At 54.1% G+C, this 17,352-nt stretch overlaps 2 protein-coding genes across 3 annotated transcripts in view; one reads left to right on the plus strand and one right to left on the minus strand.

Moving 5' to 3' along the window:
* The first annotated feature begins 321 nt into the window (after nt 1–321).
* LOC134957167 (caveolin-3-like) lies at nt 322–3,722 on the plus strand. Its single transcript, XM_063938865.1, has 2 exons — nt 322–505; nt 2,954–3,722. The coding sequence occupies exons 1-2, from the start codon at nt 419–421 to the stop codon at nt 3,290–3,292; spliced, it is 426 nt and encodes a 141-aa protein (XP_063794935.1). The 5' UTR covers nt 322–418; the 3' UTR covers nt 3,293–3,722.
* Nucleotides 3,723–5,247: 1,525 nt separating this feature from the next.
* The window catches only part of CACNA2D2 (calcium voltage-gated channel auxiliary subunit alpha2delta 2), a 423,565-nt gene continuing 411,460 nt past the window's right edge, over nt 5,248–17,352 (minus strand). For both annotated transcript variants that reach the window (XM_063941375.1, XM_063941374.1), the window contains 7 exons: nt 11,311–11,463; nt 10,904–10,956; nt 10,723–10,778; nt 8,526–8,649; nt 8,334–8,443; nt 7,801–7,883; nt 5,248–7,661 (listed from right to left, as the gene is read on the minus strand). In XM_063941375.1, the coding sequence (XP_063797445.1) occupies nt 7,533–7,661; nt 7,801–7,883; nt 8,334–8,443; nt 8,526–8,649; nt 10,723–10,778; nt 10,904–10,956; nt 11,311–11,463 (708 nt within the window). In that variant the 3' untranslated portion in view covers nt 5,248–7,532. The remainder of the gene's footprint in view (nt 7,662–7,800; nt 7,884–8,333; nt 8,444–8,525; nt 8,650–10,722; nt 10,779–10,903; nt 10,957–11,310; nt 11,464–17,352) is intronic.

Genomic DNA, 17,352 nt, shown 5'->3' on the forward strand with positions numbered 1-17,352 from the left:
GGTCTGTGATGTACTGTCCTGTGCTCCTTCCACAGTATACACCACAGGTAACTACACCTCTTATACAATGGTCTGTGATGTACTGTCCTGTGCTCCTTCCACAGTATACACCACAGGTAACTACACCCCTTATACAATGGTCTGTGATGTACGGTGCTGTCCTTTCCTATTGTTCCATTCAGGCATTGTGTAAACCCCTGAATAGCTACCTACGCCTCGGGGCGACACTAGTCTGGGCCCAGTCTGACAATGGTTTCCATAGCACCTGTGCTGTCAGCAGTGAGGAGTAACCCTGGACGATGGCTGCTGATGTTTGATGCTCAGTCCTATGGAAACCATAGAGCTCAGGTATAAGTAGGACGGAGGTGACCGGACGGGGGACAATCTGCACCTGGCTACAGAGCACAGACCTGCTCCCATGGACGAACCGAAATCCATGCGTAGCGAGCCCATGGCGCTGGACATGGAGAACCGGGACCCCAATAACATGAACGAGCATGTCAGAGTGAGTACTGCCCCGGCATTGGGGTACTGATAGGGGGGGGAAGGCTGGACCCCTATATAAAGGACACTGGTGTATGTCTATAGATCACTATACTATTATAGAGGGTGAGTCATGTGATCCGGTACCTGATTCTGTCTGATGAGAACCGGGCGCAGGGAGGGGCTTATTCTGCAACAGCGACATTTCTATAGTAAATAAATAAAATACACAAATTCTAAAACTAGAAATTGTCAGTGATTTTAGAAAAGTAAAGGTTCCGAGAAGACGGGTAAGAAACGCCAATATAGCAGAGCGCGCAATCTTTATTCTAAATCATTACAGTTACATCAGAAACAAAATATTGATGTTATTTCGGCATATTATAAAATAGAGTTTTTAAAACATTTAAATATAGATTTTAGAATCAACGGATTTTTTTTTACTTTGTGACATAGATTTGATGGGAAATGTACAAGGCGTTGTTTCATTATGTGATGTCATTTATCAACGGAATCGTAACGTCAGTTAAGGCCCAGTTTGCCTCTCTAATGAGGTATGGGTGACTCCTGCCTCAGTGGCGGCTGGTCGTCTCTGTCGCAGAGGGCGGGGTGTAATTATTCTCCCTCCCTGATGTAAGGGGTTTGTGTAACAGCGTGGCGTAGGGAGATGGGGGAGCGATGTGGTGATCAGCTTGTCCAAGGGGGTGACGCGGGGTCCACACAACATCGTGTGGATAACACAATATACCTCCTGTATGTCTAATAAGGGAGAGCTGACATTTATACGGACAGGCTTAGGACTTTATAAAGAGACGGACGCAGATCGCTGCATACGCATCTCTTCACATGCTAAGGGCCGCCCAGCACGTGTGACAGGCCGCCTCCCAATGCGTCTGCAATCTTCAACTTAAGGTTGATACCTGGCTGCGCTGTCAGGCAGTCTGACGCCATTATTTTAATTTGATAGGCTGCGTGTGACATCACGCAGCCTCCCCTAAAACGCCCCCCCCCCAACGCTGCATCAATGCCCCGTGAACGGCCGCCGCTGTCAAATTCGCAGCGGTGGACGTTTGCGGTGCGGCGACTGCATGACCTCACACGCAGCCGCTCCAATAAAAAAAAAAAAGGGTGGCCGACTGCCTGACAGCTCAGCCAGGCGTCAACCTTAATTTGATGCATCCGCAATTCATCGGGAGATGGCCCGTCGCATGCTGCGCTGACTTCCCCTGTGCTGTTCAGCCCCCGGCATGTGAGGAGATGGACGCAGATCTGGCTGCGTATGCAGGGATCTGCGTCCAGAGTCAGTATTTGGTTGCCGCAATTGTTACTAGGGGGGTCTTTCTGAGTTGATCACTCACTAGCTACTTTTTGCAGCGCTGCGATCAGATAGTCGCCGCCTATAGGGGAGTGTATTTTCGCTTTGCAAGTGTGCGAACGCTTGTGCAGCCGAGCGGTACAAAAAAGTTTTGTGCAGTTTCTGAGTAGTTCTGGACTTACTCAGCCGCTGCGATCACTTCAGCCTGTCCGGTCCCGGAATTGACGTCAGACACCCGCCCTGCTAACGCTTGGACACGCCTGCGATTTTCCGAACACTCACAGAAACGGTCAGCTGCCCCCACAAACGCCTTCTTCCTGTCAATCTCCTTGCGATCGGCTGTGCGAATGGATTCTTTGTTATATCCATTGCTCAGCAACAATCCGCTGTGTACCCGTACAACGCGCATGCGAATTGCGGTGCATATGCAGTTTTGACCTTATCGCACCGCATTGAAAAAAACTAGCGTGCGATCAGACCTGAATGACCCCCTATATGTTTTGGTCTTCCTTCTGTGTTTTTCACCAAAGCCTTTCTATTATCATGCAGATGTGTTTATTTTCATTGGCCTTTGTATACAACACAACTCTGCTCCCTGCAGCCGTACGCTGCTGGGAGGCTGCGGGAACCCGCATCTAGGCTGTGATTTAGTCCTTGGTTCACAAACCCTGTGCGTGTGAGCCTTTATGTATACGGAATTACCGGCCAATAGGATTACTGCTCATCCTCATGCTGCGCTGAATCGCTTTATTCATTAAAGTTCCCTCTTGGCGCTCATTTGAGCCATCGTCCAGTGATCTCTCAGGTATTCTGACATCTGTTCCCAGATACATGCTCACACACAGGGGTAGAGTCGGCAAACCTTCTACAGAGGACAAGGGGAGGTGTTAACAACACCAACCAATCACATTCCAGCTATCACTTATCTAGTACAGTCCATAAAGACAGCCGGAATGTGATTGGTTGCTGAGAGCAATACCTTCTCTGGTCCTCTCTAGAAGACTTGATACATCTCCCCGCAGAGTATAACAGTTTAGTGTAATGTGTATGTTTTATATCACAGCAAGAGGGTGAGTTTGCCGCCCAGTGGGTCACTAATACCCGTAACACAGGGACTGTGCCGAAACAATCATCTTGTGTCGTCTTTCCCACCAGGTCCTCTTTGAAGATGCCTTTGGGGAGCCTGAGGGGTCTTACAGCATCCCAGGGGTTTGGGGCATGTCCTACAAGACCTTTGGTGGGGTGAAGAACTGCTGCTATATGGTCCTGTCCATCCTGTGTGGTTGTCCGCTGAGCTTCTGCTGGGCCTTGGAATTTGCCTGCAATCAGTGCTGCCTTATCTGGTGCATCGGGCCCTGCGTCCACATGTGGAAGATGAACCTCTCCTGCGTGAAGATGTTCTGGAGCTCCTGCGTCCACTGCCTGTGTGACCCGTGCTACGAAGCCTGCGGCCTGTGTTTCAGCTTCATCCGTGTACAGAACAAAAACGGATAAGGCACAGTCATAGTTTCCCACTGCACCCCGGGCTGATTCTCCGTCACCGACCCCCGTGGTGTCCCCTCCGTATAACTCCAGCACAACTGTAAATATATCCCCCTTCTGTACAATACAGTGTACCCGTCAGCCACACAGATAGAGGACGCATCTGGCGGAGGCAGCTGTCCTGCGCGCTGATCCAGCACCCCCGAGACTACGGCCCAGCGGTCCTCTAGGGACCAGCGCAGAACATCAGCTGTCAGGCCGCGTTCCCAGGAATACTGTTTCAGTCCACAAACTGACAGCCGCCACTACAGGCGACGGATAGACCGTAATGGCGACCGGAAGCCGCATGCCCCCGGCTACCGGCCAATCACACTTCCTATACACTTGTGTATTTGTGCCAAAGTCTCACGTATGATTTGTGTATATACAGAGATTACATAAATATGGACGTTAATAAAAATTCTGGAACAGGATTGGTCCAAAATCATTAAAATATTATTGCGTTTAAAAATAAGGTGGTTTTAATGTGCAGTCACACCTGCGGACACCTTTATACCGATATGTTTATATACAGTGTTTTATATATGATACCCCCTCCATCCCACCAGTTTATAACCCTCCCAGTTAAAAGGTGTAGCCACATAAAGGCGTTATATTAATTACTATTAATTATATGGGGAGTATTCAATTGATGTCGGATAATTTCCGACTGAAAGGATCCAACATTTGAGTATTCAATTAGCGGCCAAATCCGACAAAGTCGGGTTGACATTGTCGGAAACGGGGCTAAAACCTGTCGGATTTGGCCGCGAATCTGACAACACACGTGGCTCCGCGGCTAATCCGCCAAATCAACGTGTTTCCCCGACAAGTCGGAATTGCCGACCTGTCGGAAAAAACAACAGCCAAATTGAATAGGTCGGAACACTGGGGGTAATTCAGACCTGATCGCAGCAGCAAATTTGTTAGCAGTTGCGCAAAACCATGTGAACTGCAGGTGTGGCAGATGTAACATGTGCAGAGAGAGTTAGATTGGGGGGGGGGGGTGTTATATTGTTTCTGTGCAGGGTAAATACTGGATGCTTTATTTTTACACTGCAATTTACATTTCAGTTTGAACACACCCCACCCAAATCTAACTCTCTCTGCACATGTTACATCTGCCCCACCTGCACTGCACATGGGGGGTCATTCCGAGTTGTTCGCTCGCAAGCGGATTTTAGCAGATTTGCTCATGCTAAGCCGCCGCCTACTGGGAGTGAATCTTAGCATCTTAAAATTGCGAACGACGTATTCGCAATATTGCGATTAGACCTCTCTTAGCAGTTTCTGAGTAGCTCCAGACTTACTCGGCATCTGCGATCAGTTCACTGCTTGTCGTTCCTGGTTTGACGTCACAAACACACCCAGCGTTCGGCCAGACACTCCTCCGTTTCTCCGGCCACTCCTGCGTTTTTTCCGGAAACGGTAGCGGTTTTTCCCACACGCCCATAAAACGGCCTGTTTCCGCCCAGTAACACCCACTTCCTGTCAATCACATTACGATCGCCAGAACGATGAAAAAGCCGTGAGTAAAAATCCTAACTGCATAGCAAATTTACTTGGCGCAGTCGCAGTGCGGACATTGCGCATGCGCATTAAGCGGAAAATCGCTGCGATGCGAAGATTTTTACCGAGCGAACAACTCGGAACGAGGGCCATGGTTTTGCCAAACTGCTAACAAATTTGCTGCTGTGACCAGGTCTGAATTACCCCCCACTATCTGACCTAAAAAAGTAGGAACTGACGTCTTTCCGGCAAGACGGCAGTTCCAGCTTGAATTGAATACCCCCCATATCTTTATACCACCACCCTCGTAGGGGAGCAAAGTGTGTATATCTCGCCCGTGTCGCCACACACGTATAATCACGCTACCACAGATGGGACGCAGTGAACGGGCAGTGACGCAATCAGGAAGCAGGCCGAGATGAAGTGAAAATATGCACATTATTTATTAACTGATTCTTTGTAATAAACCATTTGAAAATATTTTACAAGTCAATCACACACGCACAATATCTTACAAACTTCTCTGTCACTTGTTGGACTTTTCTGTACAAATAAATAAGTAAAGAAATAAACTTTGCTCCAGTTAACGGAAAAAAGCCACTAACCGATGGAGAGAAATTTCAGCAGCGATGACCCTCGAGCCTCCAAGAAATATATATATATATATAATATTTATATATATTTATAGGTATTTATATTTTATGTATTTCTCATTTGGAATGGAGGATCTGACTAGAACGAGAGTGGACAGACGCCGGGCGCATACAGACCCCCCCCTCCATTTCGTAGCACAGTCACATTCCCAAAACACGGCCCAAACACACACGCAAAAAGCTACAAGCAAAAATGACCATTATGGGGGTTTACCTAATGATTCCTACTCCCAACTCTACGTTGCCCCCCCACCCGAGCCCTGGCTACGGTCAGCGAGGCGGGGGTTCGTGTAAAAATGGATGGCGCCGCCTCTTTAATTCGTACAGTGTGTCCAGAGCGCGGGGAGGTCACTAGAGGTGTGTGATATGATGTGTGGTTGGGATGAATGATACATATCAAATGACGGAGGGACAGGCAGGATGGACGGCAACACAGAGGCAGAAGACCCCCGTATTGGGGCTACGTTACATCCCGTCTCAGCAAAAAACAACTGTATTAAGTAGAGCAAAGTTCTAGGGAGTAATAAGCAGCTGCATGGGCTCTGCAGGGAGGAGAGGACCGCAAGACAACGGGGGAAGGATCAGATGAAGCGAGGAGCGACGCATTTGCTGGGAAGTACAGAGAGCTACAGTAGAAGACAGGGAGGGGGACAGGGGTGGTACAATAAGTGGGCTGCTAGAGAGAAACGCGTCAGCTAAATGGAGGCAGTAACAGAGTGGGTTGCTGGGTACAGAATGTGACAGGAAAAGACAGGACACATGTAGTAATTAGAAGTCAGGGTTTTGGCAGATTCTGCTTTCTGATAATACTGCAGCAGACGATGGGTTCAGCAGGCACAGCGACAGCTCAGCAAATTGCCGAAACCTTTACTGCGGCAGCTTCCCGGTCAGCAGCGGAATCCGCCCCTGCATTGTGCTATGACTGGAGAGTTGCTCAATATTTATATTATTTGTGCTGACGGTGTGGCCGGTCTGTGCGCGCTTGACCACAATTCCCCTGTGCTTGTGAAATGATTGTGCTCTGTCCCACTAAATAGAATTAATGAAACTCTACGCGGAAGCTGAAGGTCGATGCGGCGTCTCCGTGTTATGACGAGCGGAGCGCCACAATTCCAGACTTTCGTTTCGGCATATTGTGCTGCTGTTCTGTACAAGTCACAGTTTAACACAGGCAATAAGTACTGCATCTTCCAACTGTGTCCATGATGCTGGTGAATGACGCGTTTCGCTGCCAGTGCAATGGCCGGTGCTCGGAGCAATTCTGCTGCAGGAGTAGCTGCGACAACGCCACAAACCTGCTTCTTTGGTACAATACTGTACGATCAGGAGGGGTGAGTGGTGCGACCACAGGGTCATACTCAAGCTTGTCCAACGCAAGGATAGAACAATATTGAGCACCAAGAGTCGAGAGAAGCTGCCTTTGGCACTCAAGATGCTGCCAAACTACAGTCTCTAGAACCTAAAGGATTCTGGGAAATGTAGTTCTGTTGTGTCCAGCACTGGATTGTGGCACCGGGAACGAGGCTCTGTGCGATGTGTGAAGAAGCCGAATTTAACTCCAACTCCTTTTGGACATGACAATGACATGACAAGTCGGGATGACATGGCCATGGATGAATATGACGTTATCACTGTGTTACCTCTGACCCCTGACTCGTTACGAGAGCAAAAATGGACTAAGAAGTCAGAGAAGAAAACATCACGGTGACTCTGAGACCCCCATCTTAGAGAAGGGAAAGGGGAAACCTTGGGGCTACACACAGGAAGCATGGAGACAGGTGAACAGGAAACAAGGAATCTTCAGAACCCGGAAGTTCTTCTCGCTGACAAATAGGTGCCGCTGCCCGCCATGATGTGATTTTCCTGACCGCCACGGAAACTTCCGATGACACTGAAATGTCTTCTTGTTGTCACAGTAAAAATCATCCAATTGAGGTGGTTGGGTGGTATTTCTGCCCAACACGCAAGAGAGGCGCTCGCCTGCCTGTCAGGGTAACCACGTCACTAAACAAGAAGTGGCCTCAGGACGGAGGGAGGAGGCCGGGCAGGGTCTAGAGCCCCCTGCTGGTGGTGGGTGACGTGCAGCTGGGGACTACACACATCAACAACAACTGGACGAACAGCAGCAGCAGCCAGGACGGCCGGAACATAGAGCCCCTTCCGCAGTCCGACGTGTCCTCCTAGAAAGAGAGACGGACATAGTTATACGGGGTAGTGACCAGGGGTGAGGGCCTTTCCGGGAAGGGGACTACAAGACCGGTGTGTATACTACGTAGACAACACTATGAATAGATCATACATATAAAATGATAGACTTACCATCGGGTTGTAGTCAAAGCAGACGTGCGGACCCTTGCGATACCGCGGCATCTGCACCAACTCGCACTGCTCCGGACCTTCCGCTGTGTGTAAGAGTTAATGGACAATAAGAGCTGGCAAAGGTCCCCCACCAAATGCTGATCCCACAGATGGTATATCTGTGCCAAGAGGAGCCTCAGACGCTACCCGCTCTCGCCGCATACGGACCTGCGAAGATTAAGTCCTCCAGTGCTCTGATTGGATAGAGGTGCTTCTAGCCCCACCCACTTCATCTGCTGCGCGTCTGTGTGCAACCGTGAATACAATAGGCCAGGGGTATTCAGAATGTGGCAAGCCAGCTGCTGTGGAACTACACATCCCAGCATGCCCTGCCACATTTATAGCATGCTCTAATGACAAACTGTGGCAGGGCATGCTGGGATGCGTAGTTCTACAGCAGCTGGAGCACCCAATACCTCTGCAAAAGGGGGCCCGTGATATATGCCCCATCTGCCACCCCTTACGGTCTCAGCGCCCCAATAACAGAAGGATACAGCGCGTCTCCGCCTGGTCCAGCTTCATGGCGTCGCACTGACTGCACATCAGCTTCTCTGCCACCACGAACAGCAGGTTGGTGTTTGCCAGTCTCTGGGCATGGAAGTACCTGTCAGGAGGGGAGCGCAGACAGATTAGCAGGGATCTATGTAATTCCTACATGGCCCAATCCACTCTGGACCCCGACTGACCGGGAGCAAGGGCCACAATCGATGATGGCTGTGTAGGTGGAATTGATGTTGCTGAAGTAATACTGGGTCTGCTTCATGATGCAGCTCGCCTCTCGGGACTCCAAGCCCTCCGCCATGATGTCATCTGTGAGGAAACAAAGAGCAGGTACTGACAGACCGGCCACAGGGGGGCATAGCCTACGTGACTGCAGGGTGCGTCCTGACAAACCGGCCACAGGGGCCATAGCCTACGTGACTGCAGGGTGCGTCCTGACTGACCGGCCACAGGGGGGATAGCCTACGTGACTGCAGGGTGCGTCCTGACTGACCGGCCACAGGGGGGTATAGCCTACGTGACTGCAGGGTGCGTCCTGACAGACCGGCCACAGGGGCCATAGCCTACGTGACTGCAGGGTGCGCCCTGACAGACCGGCCACAGAGGGGATAGCCTACGTGACTGCAGGGTGCGCCCTGACAGACCGGCCACAGGGGGGATAGCCTACGTGACTGCAGGGTGCGTCCTGACAGACAGGCCACAGGGGGGATAGCCTACGTGACTGCAGGGTGCGCCCTGACAGACCGGCCACAGAGGGGCATAGCCTACGTGACTGCAGGGTGCGCCCTGACAGACCGGCCACAGGGGGGCATAGCCTACGTGACTGCAGGGTGCGTCCTGACTGACCGGCCACAGGGGGGATAGCCTACGTGACTGCAGGGTGCGTCCTGACTGACCGGCCACAGGGGGGATAGCCTACGTGACTGCAGGGTGCGTTCTAACTGACCGGCCACAGAGGGGCATAGCCTACGTGACTGCAGGGTGCGCCCTGACAGACCGGCCACAGGGGGGCATAGCCTACGTGACTGCAGGGTGCGTCCTGACTGACCGGCCACAGGGGGGATAGCCTACGTGACTGCAGGGTGCGCCCTGACAGACCGGCCACAGAGGGGCATAGCCTACGTGACTGCAGGGTGCGCCCTGACAGACCGGCCACAGGGGGGCATAGCCTACGTGACTGCAGGGTGCGTCCTGACTGACCGGCCACAGGGGGGATAGCCTACGTGACTGCAGGGTGCGTCCTGACAGACCGGCCACAGGGGGGATAGCCTACGTGACTGCAGGGTGCGTCCTGACTGACCGGCCACAGGGGGGTATAGTCTACGTGACTGCAGGGTGCGTCCTGACAGACCGGCCACAGGGGAGCATAGCCTACGTGACTGCAGGGTGCGCCCTGACAGACCGGCCACAGAGGGGCATAGCCTACGTGACTGCAGGGTGCGTGGTGACTGACCGGCCACAGAGGGGCATAGCCTACGTGACTGCAGGGTGCGTCCTGACTGACCGGCCACAGGGGGGCATAGCTTACGTGACTGCAGGGTGCGTCCTGAATGACCGGCCACAGGGGGGATAGCCTACGTGACTGCAGGGTGCGTGGTGACTGACCGGCCACAGGGGCCATAGCCTACGTGACTGCAGGGTGCGCCCTGACAGACCGGCCACAGAGGGGCATAGCCTACGTGACTGCAGGGTGCGTGGTGACTGACCGGCCACAGAGGGGCATAGCCTACGTGACTGCAGGGTGCGTCCTGACTGACCGGCCACAGGGGGGCATAGCTTACGTGACTGCAGGGTGCGTCCTGAATGACCGGCCACAGGGGGGATAGCCTACGTGACTGCAGGGTGCGTCCTGACAGACCGGCCACAGAGGGGCATAGCCTACGTGACTGCAGGGTGCGTGGTGACTGACCGGCCACAGAGGGGCATAGCCTACGTGACTGCAGGGTGCGTCCTGAATGACCGGCCACAGGGGGGATAGCCTACGTGACTGCAGGGTGCGTCCTGACAGACCGGCCACAGGGGGATAGCCTACGTGACCGCAGGGTGCGTCCTGACAGACCGGCCACAGGGGGGATAGCCTACGTGACTGCAGGGTGCGTCCTGACTGACCGGCCACAGAGGGGCATAGCCTACGTGACTGCAGGGTGCGTCCTGACTGACCGGCCACAGAGGGGCATAGCCTACGTGACTGCAGGGTGCGTCCTGACTGACCGGCCACAGGGGGGCATAGCCTATGTGACTGCGCTGTCCTCAGCCGCTGCCTGGACAATGTGCACTGTATAAAGCTGTGGTAGGTGCCCAAACCTGGATCTATCACCTCCCGTCTTTCTCCCACACCCTCAGGATAATCCCCCCCCCCAGTCTCCCAGGACTGGTACTTACCTGCCTGCATCCAGCTGTTGTAGGTCAGGCTGAGGACGAGGTGCTGCAACAGTGACCTGCAGGGATTGCACATTATAAGCACAAACTGTATAATAATCACCAGCTGTCATCTGCTGCGCCGTGGCTATGGCGGGTGAGATACTGACAGATGAAGCCGCGGGCAGCGATTTGCTGGACTTACCAAGCGGCGGCAGAGGATAACCAGGCCAGGTTTAGGATATCAGCGATGGTTGGCTGTGGGAGAAGAGGAATGGATCAGAAAGGAGGCGCAGAGCCCACGCTAGACCACCGGCCCCACAGAATAAAAGCGTTTCCTCCATCAGCCGCCACGGCTGGACTGTCAGCGACTAACCAACTACCTAGAACCTGCCGTCCCTAACCAACCCAGAGGCAGGCAGCGCCTTCACTTCATATGTTCAATGAGGCTTTGTCAGCTGGATGCTTACCCGTGGCTGTAGTACTACAAGTCCCAGCATGCCCGCATCAAACTGGACCGACGGGTCACTTATAAAACATCCTATAAAATCCGGTGCTACTACCACCCGTAATGTATAATATGAATGAAGAGGTCAAACTGCCCCAACTCACCACAAAGATACCCCGGGGGGCGGCTCCTTTGTTGCTCTCGGTCTTGGGGGCGCACAGTGACTGATAGTCGTAGGACTCCTTCCGCGTGAAGAAAGAGCTGTTATATAGCGCAGCCATGAGATTGGCGTCCACCTCGCTGAAGAACTTCCCCACCTGGTGACAGCAGGTAACACGTTACACGTATAAAGGTCCTTAGAGCACCAGCGCTACACAGGGCATTCCCCACCACCCAGAGCACCAGCTCTGCACAGGGCATTCCCCATCATCCAGAGCACCGGCGCTGCACAGGGCATTCCCCACCATCCAGAGCACCAGCGCTGCACAGGGCATTCCCCACCAGCCAGAGCACCAGCGCTGCACAGGGCATTCCCCACCATCCAGAGCACCAGCGCTGCACAGGGCATTCCCCACCATCCAGAGCACCAGCGCTGCACAGGGCATTCCCCACCAGCCAGAGCACCAGCTCTGCACAGGGCATTCCCCATCATCCAGAGCACCGGCGCTGCACAGGGCATTCCCCACCACCCAGAGCACCGGCGCTGCACAGGGCATTCCCCACCATCCAGAGCACCAGCGCTGCACAGGGCATTCCCCACCAGCCAGAGCACCGGCGCTGCACAGGGCATTCCCCACCATCCAGAGCACCAGCGCTGCACAGGGCATTCCCCACCACCCAGAGCACCAGTGCTGCACAGGGCATTCCCCACCATCCAGAGCACCAGCGCTGCACAGGGCATTCCCCACCACCCAGAGCACCAGTGCTGCACAGGGCATTCCCCACCATCCAGAGCACCGGCGCTACACAGGGCATTCCCCACCATCCAGAGCACCAGCGCTGCACAGGGCATTCCCCACCATCCAGAGCACCGGCGCTACACAGGGCATTCCCCACCATCCAGAGCACCGGCGCTGCACAGGGCATTCCCCACCATCCAGAGCACCAGCGCTGCACAGGGCATTCCCCACCATCCAGAGCACCAGCGCTGCACAGGGCATTCCCCACCACCCAGAGCACCAGTGCTGCACAGGGCATTCCCCACCATCCAGAGCACCGGCGCTACACAGGGCATTCCCCACCATCCAGAGCACCAGCGCTGCACAGGGCATTCCCCACCATCCAGAGCACCGGCGCTACACAGGGCATTCCCCACCATCCAGAGCACCAGCGCTGCACAGGGCATTCCCCACCATCCAGAGCACCGGCGCTGCACAGGGCATTCCCCACCATCCAGAGCACCGGCGCTGCACAGGGCATTCCCCACCATCCAGAGCACCGGCGCTGCACAGGGCATTCCCCACCATCCAGAGCACCGGCGCTACACAGGGCATTCCCCACCATCCAGAGCACCGGCGCTACACAGGGCATTCCCCACCATCCAGAGCACCAGTGCTGCACAGAGCATTCCCCACCATCCAGAGCACCAGCGCTGCACAGGGCATTCCCCACCACCCAGAGCACCAGCGCTACACAGGGCATTCCCCACCATCCAGAGCACCAGCGCTGCACAGGGCATTCCCCACCATCCAGAGCACCGGCGCTGCACAGGGCATTCCCCACCATCCAGAGCACCGGCGCTGCACAGGGCATTCCCCACCACCCAGAGCACCAGCGCTGCACAGGGCATTCCCCGCCATCCAGAGCACCGGCGCTGCACAGGGCATTCCCCACCATCCAGAGCACCGGTGCTGCACAGGGCATTCCCCACCATCCAGAGCACCAGCGCTGCACAGGGCATTCCCCACCATCCAGAGCACCAGCGCTGCACAGGGCATTCCCCACCATCCAGAGCACCGGCGCTACACAGGGCATTCCCCACCATCCAGAGCACCGGCGCTGCACAGGGCATTCCCCACCATCCAGAGCACCAGCGCTGCACAGGGCATTCCCCACCATCCAGAGCACCGGCGCTACACAGGGCATTCCCCACCATCCAGAGCACCGGCGCTGCACAGGGCATTCCCCACCATCCAGAGCACCAGCGCTGCACAGGGCATTCCCCACCATCCAGAGCACCAGCGCTGCACAGGGCATTCCCCACCATCCAGAGCACCGGCGCTACACAGGGCATTCCCCACCATCCAGAGCACCGGCGCTACACAGGGCATTCCCCACCATCCAGAGCACCGGCACTACACAGGGCATTCCCCACCATCCAGAGCACCGGCGCTGCACAGGGCATTCCCCACCATCCAGAGCACCGGCGCTGCACAGGGCATTCCCCACCATCCAGAGCACCGGCGCTGCACAGGGCATTCCCCGCCATCCAGAGCACCGGCGCTGCACAGGGCATTCCCCACCATCCAGAGCACCGGCGCTGCACAGGGCATTCCCCACCATCCAGAGCACCGGCGCTGCACAGGGCATTCCCCACCATCCAGAGCACCAGCGCTGCACAAGGCATTCCCCACCATCCAGAGCACCGGCGCTGCACAGGGCATTCCCCACTATCCAGAGCACCGGCGCTGCACAGGGCATTCCCCACCATCCAGAGCACCGGCGCTGCACAGGGCATTCCCGCCACCCAGAGCACCAGCGCTGCACAGGGCATTCCCCGCCACCCACCAGCTGTCTGTGCACCGGCGCTGCACAGGGCATTCCCCGCAACCTGTCTGTCCCAGGGTTCCAGCGGTACCCCTGTAATGTTCTGTCAGGCCCCCCCTCTCCTCTACCAGGATATCCCACAATGTAACTGAGTCATTCATCTGCGATTGTGTTGTCGCTGCAGCTGCCGGCAGTACGTGATTTGTGCATTCATGTGGCAATTACAGGCATAAATGCTCTGTCACAGGGCAATTAACCTCACTTTAAATGATACATGTTTATGTATGAAAAGTGGCACCGATGTGACAACAGCAATCTACGCCGCATTACTGGAGACGTGATTAGAGGTACGGAGGGGGGTTATCTCCTCGTATAGTTATACATCTGTTATGCGCTGCTAAGGGTGGCAGGCCTCACACACACACACACGCACACACACACGCACAAACGCGCGCACACACACACGCACGCGCACACACACTAACATCCCCTGACAGCCCAGTAGGGACACGCAGATAACCAAAAAAGCAATGTCAGGCCCAGGCAATGGTCTGGATCAGCAGTGACGTCAGGGGGCTCCGTTAGCCAGGTCAGGAGAGGCCGGCAGTCACACAGCCTGGTAGTGAGGCCCAGTTACCACTATACCCCATTATCATCCATCAATAAGTCACCTGTACAGGGCAGATGTAACGACGCGCTCTGTGGGGTGTGCAGGCCATACAGCTGGATCCTATGGGACACAATTATTCTGGCCGCACTATGGGGGTCATTCCGAGTTGTTCGCTCGCTAGCAGATTTTAGCAGCATTGCACACGCTAAGCCGCCGCCCTCTGGGAGTGTATCTTATCTTAGCAGAACAGCGAACGAAAGATTAGCAGAATTGCGAATGAAAGATTAGCAGAATTGCGATTAGAAATTTCTTAGCAGTTTCTGAGTAGCTCGAGACCTACTCCTACACTGCGATCAGCTCAGCCCGTTTCGTTCCTGGTTTGACGTCACACACACGCCCTGCGTTCGGCCAGCCACTCCCCCATTTCTCCAGCCACTTCCCCGTTTCTCCAGACACTCCTGCGTTTTATTCTGGCATGCCTGCGTTTTTCCGCACACTCCCAGAAAACGGTCAGGTTACGCCCAGAAACACCCACTTCCTGTCAATCACACTACGATCACTTCAACGATTAAAATTCTTCGTTCTGCCGTGAGTAAATCTACTAAGTTTTGAGCTAAAATATTTAGCGCATGCGCATTTTCGCATTAATCGCTCCGTTGCGAAAATCGGCAACGAGCGATCAACTCGGAATGACCCACAATGAACACTGATCAGTCACACCCGTCCAGCTACACTGACAGGAAGCCTCGTGTGCCGGAGGAAAACTCTTCCCCCATTTAAAAAGTCCTTTAATTAGGAGCGATCTGAGAACTTCTACATAAGTGTGTGATGTTATTTGTTGTCAGCTCGTGTTCTGCATCTGACAGCAATGTATAATGGGGGTCATTCCGAGTTGTTTGCTTGTTGCCGATTTTCGCAACGGAGTGAATAAGGCAAAAATGCGCATGCGGTTTGTATTTTAACACAAAACTTAGTAGATTTACTCACGCCCGAACGAAGAATTTCCATCGTTGAAGTGATCGGAGTGTGATTGACAGGAAGTGGGTGTTTCTGGGCGGAAACTGGCCGTTTTCTGGGAGTGGGCGGAAAAACGCAGGCGTGCCAGGATAAAAAGCGGGAGTGTCTGGAGAAACAGGGGAGTGGCTGGCCGGACGCTGGGTGTGTTTGTGACGTCAAACCAGGAACGAAACTGACTGAACTGATCGCAGTGTAGGAGTAAGTCTCGAGCTACTCAGAAACTGCTAAGAATTTTCTATTCGCAATTCAGCAAACCTTTTGGTCGCACTTCTGCTAAGCTAAGATTCACTCCCAGAGGGCGGCGGCCTAGCGTGTGCAATGCTGCTAAAAGCAACTAGCGAGCGAACAACTCGGAATGACCCCCAATAGACGGGAAATAGGCGCTGTTATTTATAATGGACATTCTGTGTCATTTATTTGTGATGCATCACTGAGCCAGAAACTGGTGACAGATCCATTAACCCACGCAGAGCCGAACAGAGTAGAGCAGAGCAGAACAGGACAGAGCAGAGCAGGACAGAGCAGAGCAGAACAGGACAGAGCAGAGCAGGACAGAGCAGAGCAGAGCAGGACAGAACAGAGCAGTGCAGAACAGAACAGTGCAGAACAGAACAGTGCAGAACAAAACAGAGTAGGACAGAACAGAGCAGAGCAAGACAGAAAAGAGCAGTGCAGAACAGAGCAGAGCAGGACAGAGCAGGACAGAGCAGAGCAGGACAGAACAGAGCAGTGCAGAACAAAACAGAGTAGGACAGAACAGAGCAGAGCAAGACAGAAAAGAGCAGTGCAGGACAGAGCAGAGCAGAACAGAACAGAGCAGTGTAGAACACAGCAGGACAGAACAGTGCAAATCAGAACAGAGCAGAGCAGGACAGAACAGAGCAGAACAGAGCAGAGGAGAACAGAGCAGAGCAGGACAGAAAAGAGCAGAGCAGAACAGAACAGAGCAGGACAAAACAGAGCAGGACAAAACAGAGCAGAGCAGGACAGAGCAGAGGAGAACAGAGTAGGACAGAGCAGAGCAGGACAGAACAGAGCAGAACAGAGCAGAGGAGAACAGAGCAGAGCAGGACAGAAAAGAGCAGTGCAGAACAGAGCAGAGCAGAGCAGAACAGAACAGAGCAGGACAAAACAGAGCAGGACAAAACAGAGCAGGACAAAACAGAGCAGAGGAGAACAGAGTAGGACAGAGCAGGACAGAACAGAGCAGTGCAGAACAGAACAGAGCAGGACAAAACAGAGCAGAGCAGGACAGAGCAGAGGAGAACAGAGTAGGACAGGACAGAGCAGAGCAGAGGAGAACAGCGCAGAGCAGAGGAGAACAGAGCAGAGCAGAGGAGAACAGAGCAGAGCAGAACAAAACAGAGCAGAGCAGGACAGAGCAGAGCAGGACAGAGTAGGACAGGACAGAGCAGAGCAGAGCAGAGGAGAACAGAGCAGAGCAGAGGAGAACAGAGCAGAGCAGAACAGAACAGAGCAGGACAAAACAGAGCAGGACAAAACAGAGCAGGACAAAACAGAGCAGGACAAAACAGAGCAGAGCAGAGGAGAACAGAGTAGGACAGAGCAGAGCAGGACAGAACAGAGCAGTGCAGAACAGAACAGAGCAGGACAAAACAGAGCAGTGCAGGACAGAGCAGAGGAGAACAGAGTAGGACAGGACAGAGCAGAGCAGAGCAGAGGAGAACAGCGCAGAGCAGAGGAGAACAGAGCAGAGCAGAGGAGAACAGAGCAGAGGAGAACAGAGCAGAGCAGAGGAGAACAGTGCAGAGCAGAGGAGAACAGAGCAGGGCAGAGGAGAACAGAGCAGAGCAGATGAGAACAGTGCAGAGCAGAGGAGAACAGAGCAGAGGAGAACAGTGCAGAGCAGAGG

Source organism: Pseudophryne corroboree, chromosome 9, assembly GCF_028390025.1.
Source record: "Pseudophryne corroboree isolate aPseCor3 chromosome 9, aPseCor3.hap2, whole genome shotgun sequence".
Classification (NCBI taxonomy): Eukaryota; Metazoa; Chordata; class Amphibia; order Anura; family Myobatrachidae; genus Pseudophryne; species Pseudophryne corroboree.